This window comes from Myotis daubentonii, chromosome 1 (genome assembly GCF_963259705.1).
Source record: "Myotis daubentonii chromosome 1, mMyoDau2.1, whole genome shotgun sequence".
Taxonomy (NCBI): Eukaryota; Metazoa; Chordata; class Mammalia; order Chiroptera; family Vespertilionidae; genus Myotis; species Myotis daubentonii.
The window spans coordinates 208,394,974-208,418,612 of NC_081840.1; the positions used below are offsets into that span (position 1 = coordinate 208,394,974).

Consider the following 23,639-nt stretch of genomic DNA (forward strand, 5'->3'; position numbering starts at 1 on the left):
AGTGTTGGGGCTTGGCTTCAAGGCTGTCGGCTGGCTTCAGAGCTCCTGTCTGCGATAGTAAAATGGCCCTGAAGCTTAAAATGTAATAGGGTGAGCTCAGCAAAGACTGTGTCTCCAGTGAGTTTAAATGAAGAAATTTTGTGTGGACCTTATGCCAAAATACTTGATAAAAAGATACAAAGTATGTAGTGTTGCCAGGCCCAAATGTAAGGCCCGTTTAAATAATGAGTCCTTAGAATATTTACTCCAAAATCTTTAACAGAAAAATCCTTAGCTACAAATAGCTCCCTATTTGAAGGACACTCAGATACCTTAATTTTTTTTTTTAAAGAATATGGGGAAAGGTGTTATGAAATTAACACTCCCAAAACTGTTAGGAGTTTTATTGTAGCTGTTAAAAGAATGCCACCCCAGGAAAGCTCGGTTGAGTACAGCGTGTGTTTTTCCTAAGGCTGGGATAGACATCTCAGGGTCTCAGTGATGCCTTGCAAATACACCTCAAGAAGTAGATGAGGCCCCAAAACTGTTTTTGGCAGCTGGTGGGGCAGGATTCTAAACACTCTGGGGCTCATGCTCTTGTTCCCATAATCCTTGGGTTTGCCAGTCTCTGGCTGAGGACAGTTTTGCATCAATTCTAGGCAGTCTGTGTGCTGCTCGGAACCCTCAGCAAATGCATAATTAACGATCTAGACCTCGAGTCTGGGTTCTGTGCTGCTGTCTTCAAAGGTTGGAAATGAAGCTGGAGGAAATAAAGTCTTGTTTGCTGGATTCTGAAGTTCTGAGTCCAGTAAAAATAAAGGAACTAAAAAGAGGGAGGGATGGAGAGAAGGAGGGGAGTAGAGAGGGAGGGAAGGAGGGGAAAAGGGGGGAGAAAGAGAGAAGAGAGAGGCAATGGAAGCAGACCACCAGATGATCAGAAAGAGTTTTAAAGCCAAATTCAAATGGTTTGGATTAGAGTATCTGGATCCCTCGGGAATAACATTGCTTAAAAGAGTAGCAGCAGCTGCAACTAAGACTTTGGAAAAGACGGTCTCCTCTTCTCCAAGAATGGGAGTGTTGTGCAAATTACCCTTCTGATTTTGAAGACACAGATCACACAGACCTTCCAGAGTTTTCCTTTCCATAGAGAGTGAATTCTTAGCCCTGGTGGCCTTAACGATGACTTTTCCATTATAAGGACACGACAAGCTCTTTCCTGCCACATGGTCTTTGCCCTGGCTGTTCCCTCTGCTGGGAATGCTGTTCTCTTGCCTCTTCCCCAGGCTCACCCCTCTAGTTTATTCCTCAGAGACCTTCCCCCACCATCCTGTCCAAATAGGCCACCCCATCCCCAGGCACAATTGATCACATTTCCTAACTTGCCTTTTACTCATTACCACGTTCACAGCTTCTAGAAAAGTGCTTGGCGTTTATAGAAGGCCCTCAATACGAAAGAATTAATGAATGAAAAGTGGGTGGATGAATGAATGATTGAATATATATTCACATGCTTTCCTTTACGGAGCCAGTAGTTAGGTGGAGTTTGCTGGAAAGGGATGATTACCTTTTCTGTTTTTCCAGGCCAGTGGTTCTTGAAAGTGTGGTTCCGACACCAGTAGCATGAAATCCGCAGCACCAGGGAGCTGTTAGAACTGCGAATCCTCAGAACCACTGAGTCAGAAACGCTGGGGTGGCACCCAGTGACCTCCGCTCTAGCAGGTTCTCCGGGTGACTCTGCTGCTTGAGAACCATGGCCCGAGGTCCCTAACGCCTGACCTGGGCCTATCTGATGAACCTCTGTATCTCCAGGCCTAAAGCGATGCCTGGCACAGAGCAGATAGGAAATGGTTGCTGAATGAATCACTCCCTCTCCTCTTCCTCCCCACCCCCTCCGCATGCCCTGCACACTGAAGGCACTGGGTACACACGGTGAGGAAGGGAGAAACTGCCATCTGAGGACCCGAGGGAAAGGTCTGCAGACCTGGCCAAGTTCAGAATCCCGGCTCACCCATTCCTCCTGCCTGTGGCCTCCAGAAGGCGAGGAATTTTCCAGCTGCTGCTGGTAGATGCTAATTTGTTTTCATTTGACCCTTGGATTCCTGCAAGTGAGCCCAGCAGAGAGGATGATTAGAAGCTGGTTTGCCTCACACACAGGCCCCGCTGGGGAGGCGGGAGGGGAGCAGGTCCCTGCAAAGACAGGGGTGGAGCCAGGCCAGTGGCACAGGTGCCAGAGGTGGCTGCAGGGGGCAGGTCTTGCCGCTCACAGATGGGCTCCTTGTTCCCACGCCAAGCAAGGCTTTTGGCCCTAGAGGCTCCCAGCAGGAGAGGGATTTTCTGGGGCTCTCAGCCTTGCTATTTTTACACGCTGACTTCCAGGCCCTGCTTCCTGTTCCCTCAGGAAGGAACAAAACTGCGAACAATGAAGGACCACAGAGCCACATTGAAAGGGCACCTCCCGTGTTCCCCTCCTTGTCCCTCATCCACCTGTCAGCCCGTGACTTCGCCTTTAGCGATGCAGTGATGACAGGAGACCGTTAAGCAGCTTATGGGCAAGATCCTCAGGACAGATAGGAGGGGAAGTAGGGGGGCTCCCAGCCTCTGCAGCTGCCTGAGGGGGAGTGTGACCCCAAGGCCTCTGATGGGTGAGCCCAGATGTGTGGGCAGCTGGAGCAGATTAGGGAGGGAGGCCCCGAAAGGAAGAGCCTGGGGGAAGCCTGCATTGGAAGTGCCCTTATTGGACTTGAGTGGTTCAGGGGCCAGCCTCCTGGCATGAATCTTGGTGCCATCACTTACCAGCCTTGGTCAGGTCAGCTGGCTGGGCTCATGGCCTCAGCATTGCAGCCATTGTGATATTTTTCTGTTGTTTCTCCCCTGTTTATTCATTCACCTTCTCACGGCCCCCGAGCTGTCCATACTGATTTTTCTCGGGACTTTGAAAAAGTGAAATCCAGCTACCATGTCCTTTCCATGGCATCAGCTCCTTGCTTTTTCTTCAGCAAAACCTACGTAATTTTCTGGGAATCAAAAGGAGTTGGAACTTTCTCCTCTGATAACCTGGCATTTGCAGACTTTCCTGTTTTGCTGCAGCCCGCATGCCCTCCTGCATGCCCTCTCCACTGGTGTCCATCTGAGGGCAGCCACTTAAGCTGCTCTGCAGTATTTTGAACAATCTTATGACAGAAGCAGTTTCTTGGTGTTTAGATGGCTTGGCCCCGCTGTTTTCTTGCCTTGGCTATGGTGTCTAGCTTTATTTTAAGCAATAAAATTCTTTAAAACAACTGACCCCTGTTTTCAAGGAAAATGATACATACAAAATCAATATGTAAAACTGAGAGCCGTTATTAGAGAAAAATGGTGCGGTTGTGTTTGAAAGGCTCTGGAAGGACCTGGAATTCCACCTCCCTGCACCACTGTCTTCCTCCCCAGTTTGATAACAACTGAAAACTACTGGTCCATTAAATAAGGTCCAAGGTACTTATTTAAATATATGCATTATTTTATGTAGGGAAAAAACTACAAAACAAACTGGGGCTATGACAATGAAACACAATGAAGTATAATAGGGCCGTGGTGCCCCAGAAGACGTGTTTTGTGTTTTTCCTTGTTGAATATATCGATAAAACAAAACAAAACAAAACAAAAAACCAGCCAGCATGGCTCAGTGGTTGAGCGTTGACCTATGAACCAGGAGGTCACGGTTCGATTCCCGGTCAGGGCACATGTCTGGGTTTTAGGCTCGATCCCCAGTGTGGGTTGTGCAGGAAGCAGCCTATCAATGATTCTCTCTCATCATTGATGTTTCTGTCTCTCTCTCCATCTCCTTTACTCTCTGAAATCAGTAAAAATATATTAAAAAAGAAACAAACAAAATCTCAGTTCAGAGTCTCTTGACTTCCAGCCCAGAATTCTCAGCTCAAAGTCTGTTGACTTCCAGCCCAGAATTCTTCCCAAAATTTCCTTTTGCATTTCTTTTTATACATAAGAACATTCAGGTGCACCATCCAGGGAAGGAGACATCGCTCTAGCCAGAAACTAGCATCCCCGTGGGTTGGGGAGTCGCTCCCTTTGGTGAACTTGCACAGAACTCATTTCCTCAGAATCCCTCTTTTGCTAAGTGCCAAGTTCCAAATCCCCAGTACTCAAGGACTTCATTCATTCATTTCTCCCTTCTTCTTTATTCCTTCTGCTTCCCGTCCATTCATTTATGTATCCATCCATTTATCCATTCACCATCCATCCAACTCAGTGTTAGTGAATACCAGCCGTGCTAGTTCTTGGGCATACGATGGTGAACAAGACCAGCGTGAGGTCTACTTGCCCTCACAGGGCTTACAGCCCCTTACAGCCAGCGTGGGATGATGTGGAAGGGATTCCGTAAGTGGTTCTGGAACGGTTAACAATACTGCAGATGTGCCCACCTTACTTCCTCGATCATCATCATTTCACCATCATCAATTTTTACCAACAGAATCACTCCCCCCCCCCCCTTTCTTTATTCCAATGGAATCTCAGCAGAAACTCAGAATATAAAACAAATATAAGTGGGTGGGTCTGGTTAAAGACAGAACAGCCCAGTTAGTTCCTGTCCTGCAACCCATAATTCCTTTCATTTTGCCCTTGAGGTATCTCCTCACACAGCCAAACCTGAAGACCATTGACCTTGGTCTCTGTCCTTAGTCTGACATCTATCTATATAAAAGGCTAATATGCAAAGTGTCCCCTCAGGAGTTCAACTGGGAGGCCAGGGGTTTGATCACTCACTATGACTTGCTTTGGCCACCAGGGGGTGGTACGGAACGAAGGAAGGCCCTGGCCGCAGCCGGCAGCCAGGAAAGGAAGTCCCCGGCCGGCAGCCAGAAGGCCCCAATCGGCCCTGATCGCTAGCCAGGCCTGGGGCCCCTACTCATGCACAAATTTTGTGCACTGGGCCTCTAGTAATTTCATATTGTGCTAGTGCTCTGTCTGTAGCTATTCTCCAGCTATGCTAATGCCCCAGCTGTAGAGGAAGCTAGGAGAAATGTGTAAACGCAGGCCAACAGACCTCTGAAACCCCAGGAGTGGTAACGGGCAGCCTTTTTATGTCCTTTCAGTTTCTAGCCCCAGAGCTTTTCTTGGAGCCACTGGAATGGGACAGAGGAACACCCTTGATCGTTTTTTTCCACGGTCCCCAGACCCATGCATTTACCTGTCCTGTCTCAGTTGAGATGCTGAAAACAATGTAACTGCAGAAACAACCTCCTAAAACCAACACAGGACAAAGGAGTTTATGCACATGTTTGTTTGGACTTTGGGTAACTTGAAATTATTTAATCATGCTTAATTTCCTGCAGGGGGAGGGGAAGTTCCATCATAATTTGAGACAAGTGGCAGTTTTGCCTCTGGCAGATTTAAATGAGAAAGTGAATGCTGGGATCCAAACAGCCTCGTGAATGTACATCTGTGCCCATAGTCTTAATCAACCTCTTTGTTTCGCTTCTTTCTTTCCTGTGGTGGTTGTAGCAGCCTCCGCGCCGCCCGCCCACGTGACGCAGTGACATTTGCACAGAGCAAGGCCCACAGGCTTTCTCATTTGCATTGCACTCCAGCCTTTTCTGAATGGCCACCGAGAAAAGGACCTGATCCTTAGAATAAAGTGATCCCCAGATTCAGAGCTCAAGTTTCTTAAGTTTTTCTACCCGCCTGCAGTGATGGGCTGCCTGTGATTCCTCCATTGTGCCTCTGCCCCTATGAATTTCTTATTCTGTTCCTCTTCCCTCTCCTGTCTTCTCTAGCATTTTAATCCATTTCAGATTCAACTAAAAAAAAGAGTCAAGAATGAGATTTTCAAAAAGCAAATAGCTATTTAGTAAACTTATAAAAATTCACATAGGCCAGGGAATGGCTGATTTATTTTATTTATCACCTCCCCTACAGGGTTTAAAAATTATTTCTTGAATTTGAACACCTTTGGACTTTGCATATGCTTGCCAATTTGCCACAGTCCCCACCATTCTCTGTCGTATTTCACACCTTGTGACTTTATATATGTATATTACTGGCCTGGTTTTATAGTCAGCCTGGTCCCTTCCTGAATATCAAAGCTTTCCCAGGCCGTCTTCCTTGAGAGTCTTCTTTATGCAATTTAGAGTTCTAGAGTTTTATAAAAAGCATTGCTACTGTGCATATATTTATATCAAATGGGAGGAGTTATTAAAAGATAGAAATACAGTATTCATTTATAGAAAGTGGTTAAAAGGAAATAAAAGTTGTACTCATTGCTGGGAATGTTATAGGATATCAGGCAGTAAATCTTACTAATAATTTATAAATGGATTCAATAGATTTTGTGCATAACTTGTACATTTCACCTAGGTGGTTAAGCCTGGATAATGGAGCAAGGTAAGCCTGAAACATCGAGGGAGGCACAAATGACAGAACTGAAGCTGTCCTGCTTTGGGCGCATCATGAGAAGGCAGGGTTCTTTAGAAAAGACAATCATGCTGGAAGAATAGAAGGCAGCAGGAAAAGAGGGAGTCCAAATATGGAGTGACTTCATGAAAGAAGCCACAGGTCTGTGTCTACAGGAGCTGAGCAGAGCTGTTGAGGACAGGACACTGTGGACATCACTCAGTCACAGGGCCGCCAGGAGTGAGAGCTGACTAAACGGCACCTAACAACAAATAGAGCCTTGATTTGATCATAGGATTCTTGGAGGTGTTGGATAACTTGATAGTGAGTGGGTCCTTTATATAAATACTAGAGGCTCAGTGCATGAAATTCATGCATGGGTGCAGTCCCTAGGCCTGGCCAGCATTCGAAGCACAAGCATCTGAAGTGGAAGGGCAGGTCCCAGCTGACCTCTGGGCCCCCCGCGTGTCCCCCTCTGAGTGGTGGCACCCGAGTCCCCATGCGGAGACGCAGTGAGCGTGGCCGGATGCCGTGGGCCGGGTCGCAGCGTGGGCCTCTGGGCCACCCAGCAGTGCCACACAGAGGCCAGATGGGCAGTGTGCTCTCCCCCAGCCGGCCTCGCAGACCGGCTCCTGTGCAAACCCATGGGGGGGCCCAACTGGCCCCTGCGGTCCCAGTGGCTGCGGCCCAGCTCACTCAGAAGAGGCCGTATGGGTGCAGGGCAGCCTCCTCACGAGCACTGTTGTCTCAGGGGAGGGTAGCAGGAGGTGTGAGAGCGAGCTTGGTGGACACCCCGCATTCTCACTGCACCTCCATTGCAGCCCATGCCCAGGCAATGTGGGAGGTTGGCCATCGTCACCCCCCCCCCCCCCCGTTCCCCAGCACAGCCCAGGGCCTGGCCCCCATCGGGCAAGCAGGGCCTGCCAGCAGCTGGTTGCCATCTACAGGACAATTGGCAGGGCGATCGGGCCCCCGCTCACACCTGCCTTGGCCTGGCGCTGCCTGCTCACCTGCTGCACCATCCTGCTGTGGTGCCGCTCTCATCAGGGCCCATCCGGGCCAGCGGCACCTCCGCTGCTGCCCGCTGCCAGCACCGTGTCGCTGATGCCTGCCATGTTCCACACCACCCCCTGGTGGTCAGCACACGTCATAGTGAGTGGTTGAAATCCTGGTTGAACAATTTGCATATTAGGCTTTTATTATATAGGACTAGTGTCCTGGTGCATGAATTTGTGCACATTGAAAGGAAATTAATTAGAAGAAATACTTTAATATCATTATTCTCCCTTTTGCTATAATAGAAGTGTCAACCAAATTCACGATCAACAATGACAGATGGAAACATACATGTGTGATTGATGCCAGCAAGAGCTTTATATGTATTGCGCGTGCGCTAGTCAACTTAGCCTTTTATAGATATAGAATAATTGCTTAATTAGACCTGCTTTCTGATGTAGCTAAACTTTTTCCAGCCCAGTGAAGCACCCCAACTTCTCTTTTAGGTCATTGTCAGCAACACAGCAGCAAATATCAGCATGAAGCGGATTATTAGTGTAGATCACACAGGGAGAACAAAAGATAAAATATTTAACTGCAGCGGTGTTTGACTATATTCTGCGCAGTGAGAAAACCTGAAGTCATTTTCAAGGTTCACCATTTCTTCTCTTCAGTCAAGTCAAGTTTCTAAGTTTTCTAAGTCTCCATTTTCCAGCTAATGGAAAGAAAATAGGATTCCACCGAGTCTCCTATCTACCTACTCCAGGACTTCTGTGGGGATCAAATGAGATGAGGCATGGGAAAATGCTTCACAGACATTTGGTTAAAGTGTAAATGTTTCCACCTGGCTATAAAGCAAGTAGTGTTCCTGGGCTGAAGAAACTGCAAGAAGGCCAGTCGCTAGGGAGAGGAAGTCGGGCGTTGCCACATGACGTCATTACCTGGACAGACACTTAGCGTATTAGCCTTTTACATATATACTAGCAGATTCTCAAACATCATCCTTCCTTTCCAGTTCTTCCCTTGTTTTATTCCATATCACCCTTTTACCATGCTCTGTGTCTGTTGGATGGCTGTGGTTCTTCTCTATTGGGCTCTGGACACGTCTGTCTATGGAATTCTCCTGACTGTTGGTACTAAACTTGGAAGACTGTAATTTGTTTCCTCTTTTAACAAAACCCTCTCTTTTTTTCCATTTCCCAGCAGATGTATGGAGTGATCACTCATTTCAGACCGACCCGGATTTGCCTCCTGGCTGGAAAAGAGTCAATGACATCGCTGGGACCTATTACTGGCACATACCAACAGGAACGACACAGTGGGAACGCCCTGTCTCCATCCCAGCGGACCTTCAGGGATCTAGGAAAGGCTCGCTTAGTTCTGTAACGCCATCTCCCACCCCAGAGAACGAGGTAAAATGGAGTCTCTTTGTAACACCTTAGTAGAGTGGATGTAACTGGTGATTTCGCTTTATACTCATTGCTTCTGCCCCAACAGGTCATCGAGGTAAGCTTTTTGATTATCGGGCATGTTGCATTTGAAACCTCAGTAATGCTACCTCTTAGTAAATACTGTTAATACCATCTTTCAGGGATGTTTTCATTTTTTAATGGCTTTTGATCTCTTGAAACACTGTTTTAGGTACACAGAGTAAGAGGGGCTGATTAATGAGAAGTGGTTAAGATTCCCCAGGGCTCCCAGAGGCAATATTTTACTCTGTAGGTGCCATTGCGTGGTGCTGACTCCATAAAATATTTACACACAGAAGAACGTCTCTTGGCCAGACGTCTTATAATTACTGCATATCTTATTATCCTTGGGTTCATTGGATTGCATGGAGAGGATGTCAGTAAGAATAACCCTTGAGAGCCCTTAAATGCTTAATTTCTATTTTAAAAACAGGATGTTTATTTAGCCAAAGTGACCTGATTTTAGAAATAATGAGCAGCATAAATTTTTGCTATCCCTGAGGAAGAAATCTGAATGTTTAAACAAAGAATTGAGGCATTAAAAAAAATTCCATTGTGGTATTTATTAATATAAAGAGTATTTATTCACTCTGTGAATCCTGATAATGAAATAGTCAAGAGAATTACATTTGGAAAAGGTCACAATTAAATAATGGCTTTCTCTCTCTCTTTTTTTTTTTAAGAAAAGTGGTTTGATCACTGATACCGAGACATGTTTGCTTTTCTCTGACCACAATCTTGTTTTTTAAATCACCCATTTTCTTTTACTTCGGGGACAGGGATGGCATTTGAACTGCATCTCTTACCTGCAAAGCTCCTCCATATATTTGCAACTATTATCACCCTTCCTGTAGGAAACAAGAAAGAGATCTTGTTTTCTACGTCTTTGATTACTTACTTGCTCTTCTCTGGGAGGCAGTAAAACCTACCTTCCCACCACATCCTGCTGTTACCGAGCCACGTAGGATTTTGTTGTTTATCACTGGTCGATTTTGATAACATTTCATTGAAGCTTCATATTTCTGCTCCCTGAGCAAATTCCACTCAGTCAATTATTCATCTTGTGTTAGGTGCACTGGGGGGTAAAGATGAACGAACACAGCCCTGATGCTCAAAGAGCTTGGCATGGAGTCTTCCTATCCCAGAAATGCTTCTTGGCATTTCTCCCTGGACCACGGAGCGGCCTCCCAGAATCGGAGCCAGTTCTCACTGAGGCACGGATATCCTCTCTCTTCCTTACCCACACACCTTTGCTCTTGGCACCTCTGTTAGAGTCTTTCTCCATTCCAAGACTTCGTTCCCCGATTGCGACCCTTCAACCATCCTCACCAATGAGAAGTGCCCGATAGCCAGATAATGCCAGGGTGGGAAGGGGCCATTTGACACCAGTATCCATACATCGGACACAGGGAAACTGAGGCACAGAGAGGTCAGTGACCAGCAGCAAGACTGGGTGTAGAACTTGGACTTCCTAAATCCTCCTGAATTACAGGCCCGAGTGCTTCTCACTCCTCTCCCTTGGCTTTGGGGGTTCAGCCTGCTCTGCTTTCGCATGGACCCAGAGGGGAGGAGATTAGAGTATCTTTGAGTTCCCATTTGTGTTCAGTAACCCCCTTGTCCTCTGTATGTGGGAGAAATGAAATCCTTCTGAAGCTCGCCTCCTGGGGCCAGGATGTGGGTGTGGTGGTGTCCAGGAGGGCACCCCACGGTTTCTGTGTCTCAGATTTTTATTTCTTCAGTGACTATAGTAGACTTTCATTCCTTGTTCTGGGAAGAGTGCAGCACAGGTGGGCAGCTGGCCCCAGGGGCCAGTGTCAGGTAGCGAGTCCACCTCTCACCCCTGAGCCTTTTTCTGATGCCCACTTTTGCCTCTTCTTCCCCTTTTCCATGCCTGCTTCCTTCTTCCCATCCACGGGTTGGGAGTCCCTTCCCCTGGCCCTCCCTACCCCCTCCAAGAGTACAGGTTTTCCCTCACACCCCCATGGCTCAGCCTCTGCTGCTGTTTATGCCTTACTGTGGCTTTCAGGATATTTCATGGACGTCATTTCATTTGTTCCTTCAAGACTCTGCGTGTGGCAGGGAAGACCGCCATCACGTTCCCTATGTAAGAGCAGAGGTAGCTGAGGCTCACTTACTGGAGTAAGCGGGCAGCTGGTGTTGGGGTGGGCGTTCATCCGGTCCTCTGGCCCCAGGGCCTGTGCTCTGCCCAGGACTGAGTAAATTTGCCCTTCACCGTTGGTTCCATTCCTCTCTTCTGTTGCTAACCACGCCCTTGTTTTTGACAGTCTCATCCTTCCAAGGAACTTTGCTAATAATGGATGTGTAGTTTTTGAAGTTTCAGAGGGAGGGTGACTCCTAGCCAGCATTTTCATAGACCAATGGGATAGGTGTTCTTCAGACCAACCTTTCCATAGTTTGCTTCATGCATGTTTTTCCTGGACATAATAAGGCCACCCATTATGTCAAAGAACCAAGTAGACTTAAAAGCCAAAAAATTAAAAGGAGGCATATGTAACACTTTAAACAATAAAGGATTAAAACAATAAATAAAATAAGAGCCAATGAGTTAAAATCATAGGGGCAGAGGTAGAGAGAACAAGTGGAGTACCGGGGGAAAGACCCAGCCTGTCACATACCCAGGGCGTGCAGATGCCGCAACGGATATTAAATCAGAGGCAATAAGGGTGATTGCGTGTTTACAGGGCCAGGCTCAGGCCCTATCTTCTTACTCCTCATGAAGCCCTATGCACCTGGCACTAGAGTTGTCACTCCCCTTTCACATTTGACAGCCCTGAGACACAGGGAGGGGAAGGAGCTTGCTCAAGATCACACACCTGGCCCCCGGTAGAGTCGAGCTCGAATGAAGGTCCCCCTCATCCCAAGCTTCACTACACTGTATGTGAGGGTCTTGGGGAGCCTGGAATCTCTTCCCCTCCCCCAAACGAGGGCTGTGTCATATGCAGAACCTTCTAGAAAATGACTTTCTCCTGATAACATTACCTCAGGTCCTAATAACAGTTAAAGAGACATGATTATTTCTCTGACACCATTTCTTTGATCCCTAAGTAGACTGTATTTCAGCTAATTTGGAAACATGAGACAAAGTGAAATGTTAAGGGAGAGAAGAAACTTGTAAGATGTTGTGCTGGAAATGCATATTTTATTCAGCTTTTCTCTGAGCTGGCTTTTTAGAAAAGACTGAGTGCCAGATCTGTTGACTAAGCCTCACAAAAGTTTAGGACTGACGGCTTCCTTGCAGTTTGACGATTTTACATATCACGTTCCAGAGCTGACTGGAGAAGTGTTAAGCACAGCGGATAACGTTTCCTCTGCACGTGCCAGCAGTATTTTCGAACGTTTATAAACTGGCCAGGAAGCTTTTGCTGCTGAAATTTGGCCCGTGATCATCTCCCCCGAGTCTGTTGACTTGTTCCAAATTACTTAGATGTTGACTTTTAGAAGAGGGAGCCACACAAAATATTTTTATGGATAACTAATAGCCATTAGGCAAGTCTTCCTTACACTCTTTCCAACCCGAAGGTGCTTCCCAGTTCCTTAAGCAGAGAGAATGGAGGAGAAAGTAGGGTTTTGTTTGAGTTGTGGAATTGCTTTCCAAGAACTCAGAAGAGAAATACCGAGGAAGAAAGCTCTCCATGGGCAAGGTTAGAGAACTGAATTCCTTTAGTGGGCTCATCCTCACACAGCGTCTGCTGTGTGGTCATGAAGGTGCCATGCTCCAGGCACTGGGTCAGTCCCCGGGCACACTGTCTCTAAGGAGCTAAGGCCCCAGGGCTGTCTGAGAACCAAGAATGGAGCACAATCACCGTAATCAGGGTCAGAAGCGCTGACCCTGGGCAAGGTCAGGACAGGCACCGGGAGAATGTCCCCAGCTGTAACTCTAACGCCAGACCATTGCTCGCTGTGCTGCCCGAGAGATGATCAACTGGGCCATCATCGCTCATGGAAGACGGTCTCTGTTCTTCCTTACTACCCTGTCTCCCTGTCTTCGTGCTGTGACTTTGCCCCCACCTGCCTTTTCTTCTTTGGCTTTCTCTTTGTCTCTTCTCTCCTTTCATATCTCACTCCCACCATGCAGACTACAGGCTGGGGTGGCTGCAGACTTCCTGTAGAACCAAAGAATCTCTGTTGGGTTGTTTCATTTTTTAAAAAATGTATTAGCTGCCCTAGCTGGTTTGGCTCAGTGGAAAGAGCCCCGCCCTGCGGACTAAAGGGTTCCAGGTTCGATTCCAGTCAAGGGCACAAGCCCAGGTTGCGGGCTCGATCCCCAGTAGGGGGGCATGCAGGAGGCAGCCGATCAATGATTCTCCCTCATCATTGATGTTTCTCTCTCTCTTTCCTTCTTCCTTCCTCTCTGAAATCAATAAAAATATATTTTAAAAAAATTAAAAAATGTATTAGCTACAATATTGTATTCTCTTCCCTTAATTAAAGAAAATTAGATAAATAGACTATGTGGTTCTGAAAATTTAAAACATATTGCTGTTGAATTCCATTGTCCTTAATTTAAAGAAAAAGAAATTATGGTCACTTATTGAAGAGAGAAAAAAGTTTTTAATGACTATTTTTAAATACAGAAGGGAAAAAAAGGTCTTTGACCTAATCGTAACATAAAATGTCAGTTTCTATTTTTCCTTACTTGATTTTTGTGTGAAAGGGTTTCTTGAGTAGTACCCATGTTATTTTAAGTTTTTTTTTTTTTTTTGCAAAATCACTGTATAAGACCTTTGTTTATTTAAGTCTGTAAAGGGTGATTGTTGGAAGCTCGCCAGCTGACTCATGTCTTCGTAGCATGAGAGCTAGATTCATGTAGTTTTAGGACTGTAATCTGCTTTTACTTTACAGGGACCCTTTCGTCCAAAGAGTAAATACATAAAACATTTTTAAACATACCTACAGAGAACTTCTTATTGAATGCTGAAGGTTTTTCTAAATACTTGTTTTTAAAAAATACTCTTCGTTCACCCTCCCCAGTCCCAACAGAGTATCTCTTAAGTATAAGTAGCAATTTCAGATTTCTTTTGTCAGACATACAACCTTTTAAGAAAAAATTTCTCTGCAAAAACACAATTATCTTAATCTTCCTAATTCATGTTCTGATATCCTCTTTCAAATTTGACTTAAGTGAAAACCAAAAATTGCTCACATGTAAACAAGGATGACGATGTGGACCTAAATAAAACTAGTTTCCTTTTGAAAAAAGAAATTTTAGCTTAAAATTTTATTTTCTACTCGATACCCCTACAAAAGTGACTCTAAACCTTTTTTGGTCTCTGGCCCCTCTGGAAATAGAAGAAAAATTGGGGATCATCTCCCCGGGAAAACACACATGTACAAGAGCCTACCCATGCCAGGGGCTCCCGGCTTCCCTCAGCTAACCCCTAGAGACTCTCCTGCATTATTCATTTCCTCCTGGGTGAAAGCTGAACACGGCGTTGGGGGATGGAGTAGGAGAGAGGTAACGGACTGGCAGCATTCATACTCTTTTATTCAATAAAAAGAGTTTATTTTAAAAAATAAATACAGTGGCCCAAGTTCTAATTTGTTCTGAAAAACTGCAGTTCAGGTGCCTAGTCCACAAAGAAAGCAACAAAGACGCCACGCGTGCGAGAGAGTTCGCGGATCTAAGTCTGCAATGGCTTTGCCCTTGCAGAGTCCTACAGAGTTAGGGAAGGGTGTCTTTCAGCACTCGGGATATTGGAACTTGGCTCCTTCTGCTTTGAGTGGTTTTAAAAAATTGTATTAAAGTTGTGAGCAAAAGGTATGGGTGGTGTTTGCTTCTCCTTGTCAAAGGACTGTAGTTGGCTTTTCCGTTGTTGATTTATTATCTGAGAAAAGAGATCTGCCCACCGAGTCAATGCAACAAACTCATAAGGATGTCCCTGGGCCTGATTAGTATTCTTTCCCCGAATCTTAGATGAAAAATATTTGAATATCACTCAATCTAGTGGGGGGAGGTAGGGGGGGAGGGGTTCCGAACTAGAAGTTTTTGTTTAGATTCAAAGGTCTATTGTAAGAGTTCTTCCAACAAGGCAAGCCTTCCTGCTTTGTTCTGTGATTATGTGTAGGGATCAAATATTAACTTGCGTGTCCGAGAAGCAGAGCTGTCAATGGATTAGAGCAGCGGTTCTCAACCTGTGGGTCGCGACCCCTTTGGCGGTCGAACGACCCTTTCACAGGGGTCGCCTAAGACCATCCTGCATATCAGATATTTACATTCCGATTCATAACAGTAGCAACATTACAGTTATGAAGTAGCAACCAAAATAATTTTATGATTGGGCCACAACGTGAAGAACTGTATTTAAAGGGCCAGAAGGTTGAGAACCACTGGATTAGAGGAATTTATGTTCCTTGTTCAGGGCTGACTCTCAGCAAGATGGTGATGTCAGACCGTTCCTTACTAACTCTTTCCCATTCATAGTCCTTTTTTTTTCTCCTTTTAAATGAAAATAATTTGACCCCTCAGCTTTTAGGCCCTTGGCCATGGACATTCCTCAGTTTCCAAACCAGCACATTGACAAGTGCACCCCTACCTAAGACAACAGCTTTGTGTGTTCATGGGGGAAAAAATGGTCCCAATGGGGTTAGCTGTGCTGGGGATTTAATATTTGGAAGCATTTTGTTTGCTTGTATGGCCACATTGAGCAAACCAGTTCGCTGCCTGCTAATAATGTTCAGGCATGTGTTTTGGGAAGGGTGCCCTCTCTTTCCTCCTGCCTAGTCTTTGGATGCTAACCTAGATCTAGAGAGAGTGAGCTAGCAAGTGGCTGTTAGAGTGAATTTGTTCCCTAACTCATCCTGTGAATATCAATGCTAACAACAGTGTCTTGTGTCTTTTTTTTTTCTTTCCTTTTTCTTTTCTTTCTTTTTTTTTTAATCAATGTGCTTTTTTTCCTGTGTGAATAATTATATGTCTAGAAACAGCCATGGAGTGATTTTGCTGTTCTGAATGGGGGGAAGATTAATAGTGACATTTGGAAGGCAAGTATATTGTCAGCTTTTAGATCATTTACAATGTTGTCCTTTGTGCATGGCTGTGGCTGCACCTTTCTCTTCTCTGCGAGCATCATGCATTCGGCAGGGACGGAGTGATGGGGCTTCTTGCTAAGGACGCCCAGCTCACACACACGTGGCCCTTTTTTGACGTCTCCCCTTGCGAATGACTTCAGGCTGATTACCCCGGCTGCCTGCTGTCTGTGATCAGCACCTTGCACGGAGCCAGCACCCAGCAGCCCTTGCATGCCTCCTTCCGCCTAAGCTCACGTGCACTCTGCCTCCGGCGGGAGGACTCTCCTCTCTCATGACATTTGCGGCCGTGTCATGGGCCCTCCCCCGTTCTCCCCTAACCGGCATCTGTTTTCTTCTAGGATCTGCACGCAGCCACAGTTAACCCGGACCCCAGTCTCAAAGAGTTTGAAGGAGCAACACTTCGCTATGCATCTTTGAAACTCAGGTAGGGCATGGGGACGCCTAGCCGTGACGTGTGGCTTTTTGCCACCAGAGTTTGCAATAGAATTCTCAGTCCCATTTTCTGTTTGTTTGTTTTTTCTAGAAACGCGCCTCATGCTGATGACGACGATTCTTGTAGTATCAACAGCGACCCAGAAGCGAAGGTTGGTAAAAACGTGCTTTTAGCAACTAGGTTATAGTCTTGCCTCAAAGTAATGACTTTGGATAATGGCCCAGTTTTTACAAACCATCAACCCAGAGCCACTTATTAAGTAATTATCCCTCAATGCGCTGTCTTTTCTAATCTCCCCAACTCTTAAAGTAAATCCCTAGTCCAAGTCAGCTTTGGGAGGATTTCTGTGATCATCGCGACTCGGCCTGTCTCTCAGCACATCGGTGTTTTGCACAACGTGGCAAGTGGAAATGACTGTTTGGATGGGCGTCAGAAGCCTTTACAGCAGCGGTTCTCAGCCCTCCTAACGCCGCGACCCTTTAGTACAGTTCCTCGTGTTGTGGTGACCCCCAACCATAAAATTATTTCCGTTGCTACTTCATCACTGTAATTTTGCTACTGTTATGAATCGTCATGTAAATATCTGATATGCAGGATGTATTTTCATTGTTACAAAGTGAACATAATTAAAGCATAGAGATTAATCACAAAAACAATATGTAATTATATATGTGTTTTCCGATGGTCTCAGGCGACCCCTGTGAAAGGGTCATTCGACCCCCAAAGGGGTCGCGACCCACGGGTTGAGAACCGCTGCTCTAAAGGTAAACCCGGTTCTGCCTTGCAGGTGGTCTGAGACCCCTCGCGCCGCCTCCTCCAGGGTGGCCTCACACCTGTGCAGGGCGAGGCCTCTTTGCCGTCCCTGTCACCAGCGCAGGCATGCTTTATGATGGAAAGTGAGAGTGAACTTTTGCTTTTGGCCTTCTGGTGGGGTACCCGAGGGCCAGCCTTACGGGCTTGGTGTCGTGCAGTTGTACAGGGCCCTGTGCTGTGAATCGGAGACCCAGGCCTGGGGGTTTAATTCAGTGCAGTCGCCACCTTGGAATTCTTAATCATTTCATCTCTGACTTTGTGTGGTAGTGAGTCCCGTGGGGCCATGGCGTGTGCACCAGGGGTGGGAGCCTTAGTGTGTGCACAGCCCTGCCACCTCCCTACCCCAGACTCTGCCAGACCTCCCTACCCCTGTCCCCACCCAGCCACCTCTGTTGCCTCCCACCCCCGTAGGAGTCTAGGAGTGAGCATGGGGAGCGTTGGTGTTGGGCACATAAGGTCCACGGTGTCTCGGGAAGGGTCAAAGCAGTGGCCTGCCCGGCCCAGGCTGGCAGCACCGTGGGTATTTAGTGGTGACTCTGGTGGGTGAAGCCTGCCTACTCTCATTCTAGGGACCTAGCATGTCCTGGCGCAGATGTTGCAATAAACTTGAGGGACACCTGTCTGCTTTGGGTTGGGGGTTGGGGGAGTGAGTCCATGGACAAGGGGGATTCCAGGCTCAGTTTCCCCACCTCTGGCCAGGGTGCAGTGTAGCAGTCTGGCAGCTGGTGGGAGGGGGAACCCAGAAGATGATGGTCTGTGGTGGTGGGCAGGGCCCCCGCGGCCTGGGATGGTCTGCACTCACCCTGCCAGTATCCCCATGCCCGAGGGAGCGTGACATTAAATTAAATAACAAGCTAAAAGCACCGTAAGTCAAGAGAGAGAAGGCAAAAGTGAGAAGTTTCATGTTTTAATACTTTTACAGCATTTTTTTTCCTGCTTTTTTGAACAAGGGGGCCCTAATTTTCGTTTTGCATTTTTCATTTTCATTTGCAAATGATGAAGCTGGTTCTAGATATATTTTCTGAATCGCAAAGCAGATCTGTGTCTGTGAATAAAACAGGAAGCAGGCTCCCTTAGTAGCAGCTACACCTTGCAGGCTCAGAGCCTCCACTCCTTTGCTGGAAACGGCCGAAGCGCCGCGGCCTCGGTTCGTGGGGTTCGTGTTGGTGACTGCACTGCTCCCCGTCTGCCCGGCTTCATTCCAAGCACAGCCTGACCGCACGAAGGCTGCTCGGAGCCAGCGGTGCCCGGAACAAGTCCTTGGCCTGCCGCTAGCGTGCTGGCCTTTAAGATAACTGTCATGGCAAGGAAGGGGTGCAGTGTAACAGGAAGGTGGGATGTGAATAACTTGCTTTGCTGCCAGGCGTTATACAAGGGCCATCAGCACAGGCTGGAGGAGGAGGGGTGAGTGGCAGCGGTATCTCCACTCTTTTTATTTTTAACCTTTACCTGAGAATATGTTTTATTGGTTTTAGAGAGAGAGAGGAAGGGACATCGATGTGAGAGAGAAACATTGGTTGGCTGCCTCCCACATGCACCCCAACTGGGGATCGAAGGAACCTACAACCTAGGTACATGCCCTGACCCAGAATCGAACCCACAGTGCTTTGGTGTACGGGATGGTGCTCCAACCAACCTTGCCACCCGGCCAGGGCTCTTACTCCACCCTCAAGGGCTGGGGCAGTGAGGGCCCTAAAGCTACCGTGGGAAACGGACAAGCGAGGGCTCAGAGGGTGGTGCCTGAAACCGGGAGGGAACTGGTACCAGGAACGGAGGCCTGGCTGAAATACCACCGAAGTTGACGCTTTCCCTTTTCCCCTCCGAGGTGTTTTGCTTATGGAGCTCTTATCTGCCACCTTTCTGTGGCCAGCAGGTCCGTTCCCACACCCGCTGTGAGTGTGTCTGTGCTGGTACGGAGGCCAGCTTCGTGGTCAGGTGCTGCAGGTGGGCTCCGTTCTAAACAAGAAAGTACATGTACTGTGTTATTTACTGTACATCCTACTTCGTTCCACAGAAGATACGAGAAGACTGCCAAAACCGGTTTGGCTCAGTGGATAGAGCGTTGGCCTGCGGACTGAAGGGTCCCAGGTTCGATTCCGGTCAAGGGCATGTACCTGGGTTGTGGGCATATCCCCAGTAGGAGATGTGCAGGAGGCAGCTGATCGATGTTTCTCATCGATGTTTCTAACTCTCTATCTCCCTTCCTCTCTGTAAAAAAGTCAATAAAATATATATATTTTTTAAAAAGATACGAGAAGACTTATGAGAAGGAATGTTGTCTTTAAGAGGCGCAGAAAAGATAAGGGCATTGTCAGTGCATCCGTCTGTTTATTGAGGGTGAATGACACGAACCTCTAAGGGCAACTCGGGATCTTGGAGGGACTTCGGCAAAGTGCACCCGCTTCTGACTACCCGCCCACCCTGGGCCTGAAGGTCCCGGGCTGTAGAAAGTCACTGTTGCTGTTGACAACCCCAAGCATAGAGGGATGGGAAAAGGGTTTCTGAAGCCCACTTTACACGAATCACACTGTGCAGTGTGCAAAAGCACCCCAGTTCCTTGTGGAATGTGATGTTTTTTTTTAGTACCTCGTCCTAAAATCAGTGTAATAACGAATCTTGATTGAGGGCTAACTTTTTGCCAGGCATGATCCTAAAGACTTTATTTTCATTGACTCTCATCCTCATAAAAATTTAGGGGCCAAGTACCGTTGTCCCCATGTTGCAGATGAGGAAACCGAGGCCTGGGAAGTTCAGCAGCGAATCAGTAGTGGAGTCAGGATTGGCGCCCAGGCCATCGGCTCCAGCGCCCTTGCCCACTAGACTGTCTGGAGGAAAGTTTCACCGGGAGCTTCATTTAGGTGCCCCCAGCAAATACTGTGATCAGTGTCCTCCACAAATGCCAAGCACTTAGAGACAGAGAGAAATTGGGGTATTGTCTGTTGGTATTTCACAGCATTCGTCACTGGAAAGAAAGGACAAACTCCCAAGCAAAACTCATTCTCTGTAAACGGTGGGGGATGGCGGACCTACTTGCAGGTCTGATTTGGGGCCGAGATGAACTCTGGACTCTAGAAGTGCAGTGGGTGCGGGTGCTTCAGCCCCCTCCGCGGTAGTATCGTATCCGTCGGTCTTACGATAAGGTGGGCCCACAGCAGGAGGAAGCGGGGGTTGGAGTGGAGGTAGTCTGCATCGCTGGCGATGGGCACAGGTACACACTGTGGGGCCACCGCTTAGTCCCTTTGCAGACACTGAGCTGTTGTCCGATGTGCTTCTCCTCGGGGTGCGTGGTCACGTGGTCCCGCCTCCCATTCATGGGATCGGGCCAAGGGAAGGCCTGTGGAGAAGGCGGAGATGTTCTCCCAGAATTACAGCTATTTCAAATCCAACTGCCCTAATGCATTTGCATCTTACACATTTTGAAGAAGCCAATGAGTTTAGAACTGACTTTAATGAAGCTACTTTGGAGGAATGCCCCCCCCCCAATCCCCACCCCGCATCAACCCCCTCTTTCCCATCCACCCTCTTAGTCGCTCCTCACCTGTTTAATGCTGCCTCGGGCACCTAACAGGGGACCACTGGCTAGAAAACCAGGATTTTCCAAGTGTTCAAGCTGTAGAAGTAATTGCTTTAGATAAACATTTACATGCCATGGACTAGGAAACTGAGTGCGACCCCTCCCTGCCCCCCCATAAGCAGAAAGTGTCCTGTCTTTAAAAGAAAAAACATTTAATTTCATGTACCGTGAAATTCTAAGTGTAGTCCCTGAGGAGTGGTTCCTTAAAAAGTTATTATAGAAAGTTTCTTCCTTACTCCCTACATGAGACTTATACGCCAAAAAGATAAAACTCGTTTTCAGACGGTCGGGATGTGGACACTTCCCAGTCCTCTGAGTCTGGGCGTTCTGATCATGGTTAGTTCAGCAAGACCTGTAAATAGCAACGGCCACTCAGAATGCCTGTCCGTCTCCCCACCCCCGCCCTCCACCCAGAGAGCAAAGTGTTTTTATAACTCTGGAAATGTTTCTCGAGCCTAATTTTTATACAGTAAGTCCTTTTGTGGTTGTTAGCAATAGGTGTTTGTGTATAATTCTGAGCTCTTTGTTTTCACTTTAACAAAAATTGAGATTTATAAGAATCGCAGAGATTGAGTTCCCATATACCCTTCACCTAGCTTTCCCTAATAACCTCTTCATAATCATGGCACGACCGTCAAAACTGAGAAGTTACTATTAACTAAACTTTATCCACATTTCCCTCCCCACCCCACTCATGTCCTTCTGTCCCAGGGCCCGGTCTAGGATGCTACACTGCATATAGTGAGCTCTTTAAAAATGGCTTCACACAGTCCTTTCTACAATCCTCAGTTCGCCATTCTGCGTTCCATTATAATGTCCCCTGGGATTGATAGTGCCAGAGTTCGTCTAGGCACCCACTGGCCATAGGAGCAATTTCCAGTACTACAGAGCAGAGCTACGATTTCATAAAAATAGGTGACCTTTTCTTTTCTTTTAAATTATTGCTTTGGTGTCGGTTGCTAAAACTGATATTACCAGGTCAAAGGCCATCATCAGCTCATGGCTTCATCAGCTCACTGCCCACTCTGCTCCAGGCTGTGTCATTTTTATTTATTTGTCTCTGTTTTATTGCATGTGAGCTACTGCCCCCTTCTTTCACATTTCCTTTTCTTAAATCATCATTGAGACAGGACATTTCTTAGGAAACTCTTTGTGTTTCTGTCTATTCTTGGCTATCTCTTTGTCTTATTTTTCTATGCATTTTTTAGATAGAAAATTTTATTGTGGGACAATTTTAGATTTATAGAAAACTTGCAACGATAGTGCAGCTTTCTCCTTTATCCATCACCTAACTTCCCCTAATGTCTGTCTTACGTGACCCTAGTACAGGTGTCAAAACTAAGACATTAACTTTGGTACAAAGCTAAATGCTTTATTCTGATTTTGACCAGTTTTTCTTCTAATGCCTTTTTTTTCTGTTCCATGATCTAATTCAGTATACCACATTGTGCTTCATCCCTATGCATTTTAAAATGCAAAACTTTATTATTAGAACCTTAAATATTTTTTGTAATCACTTTTATCTCTCTGTTTATTCTGTGGCACTTTTCCATGTGAAACTTTTTTAAAAATTTTTGTATCTTCAAACCTTTTGCATATAATTGCCTCTCATGCTTCTGTTACCAAGAAGGCAAGCCCTTGCCATAGTTGGGTGGTTTGGTAGCTTGTGTTCCTAAATTCACATTATTTTATGGTCTCTCCCCTGTAGCATCCTACTTTAATACCTCAAAATACAAAGTGAGCTCTGTGACGCTTTCCATGTCTCCTGGCACGTGGCACATTGCTGGCCAAACGCTTGATTCAGATTACCAATGCAAAAATAAAATTTTATCATTAAATTGCAGAAAACTTAATGCTTTGGAAAATATGCACTAGTTTCTTGAAGTTCTTTTCCCATCCTTGTGTCACTCTGCTGGGACTTCTGTACAGGAGATGTTCTGCCACCTTGTGGACAATATTGAAAATTACATCTTTAAAGACATGGGCAAAAGCTACATTTCACTGGGAACCATTGGATTGCTTAGAAGGGAAAGTGACTGTAGAGATGACCTAACGGGCCTCCTTTACAGGTGAGACAAGTGAGTCCCAGAAAGTTTGAGTAAATAAGCCCTGGGGTCACACAATTAGTAGTGGAGACGGCGTTCATTCAAAAGTGGGTCTCCTGGGCCTCCCACCGCCCAGCCTATTGTCGGCTTCTGGTGAAGAGCATTGTTCTCAGGATATTTGCGAGGAGGGGGTTTTTAGAGCCGCACTTCACTGGTCTTAATATCCAATATAATAAAGAGCTAATATGCAAATAGTTGTCACGCCCTCATGCTGTCACACCATAATGGCTCAGACACTCAACACTGGGGAGAGACGCATGGGGACCAGCCAGGCACAAATGAGCTCGCAAGAGAGGAATGGGGACCAGCCAGGCTGCTGCCTGGGAGAGTGACAAGCCGCCCGACCCGTGGTCCTGGGCATCTGCAGCTGCGGCCCGGGCGAAGCCACCTGCCCATAGTCCCCTGTTGCTGTGCGGCCAGCCCGGGTCCTGGGTGCCGGTGGCCGGCCAGAGGGAGGGAATCCTGGGTCCCGGGTGCAGGGCGAGGCAGAGGCAGTTAGGGGCAATCAGGCCAGCAGGGGAGCAGTTAGGGGCAATCAGGCCGGTAGGGGAGCAGTTAGGGGGATCCGGCAGGCAGGCGGGCAGGCAGAGGTGGTTAGGGGCGATCAGGCAGGCAAAGGGGTTAGGGGCGATCAGGCAGGCAGGCAGGCGAGCAGTTAGGAGCCAGCGGTCCCGGATTGCGAGAGGCAGTTGGACATTCCTCTCTTGTGAGCTCTTTTGTGCCTGGCTGGTCCCCATTCCTCTCTCATGAGGGGTCCCGGATTGGAGAAGGTGCAGGCTGGGCTGAGGGACACTCCACACACACACACACACACACACACACACACGAATTTC

At 47.0% G+C, this 23,639-nt stretch overlaps 1 protein-coding gene across 10 annotated transcripts in view; it reads left to right on the forward strand.

The window, feature by feature from the left end:
• Positions 1-23,639, forward strand: part of APBB2 (amyloid beta precursor protein binding family B member 2) — a 329,970-nt gene that overhangs the window by 222,359 nt on the left and 83,972 nt on the right. For 6 of the 10 annotated variants that reach the window (XM_059672664.1, XM_059672717.1, XM_059672655.1 and 3 more), the window contains 4 exons: positions 8,566-8,774; positions 15,771-15,833; positions 16,220-16,305; positions 16,405-16,465. In XM_059672664.1, coding sequence (XP_059528647.1) covers positions 8,566-8,774; positions 15,771-15,833; positions 16,220-16,305; positions 16,405-16,465 — 419 coding nt within the window. The remainder of the gene's footprint in view (positions 1-8,565; positions 8,775-15,770; positions 15,834-16,219; positions 16,306-16,404; positions 16,466-23,639) is intronic. The other 4 variants (XM_059672706.1, XM_059672712.1, XM_059672671.1 and 1 more) reach the window with 3 other exon arrangements.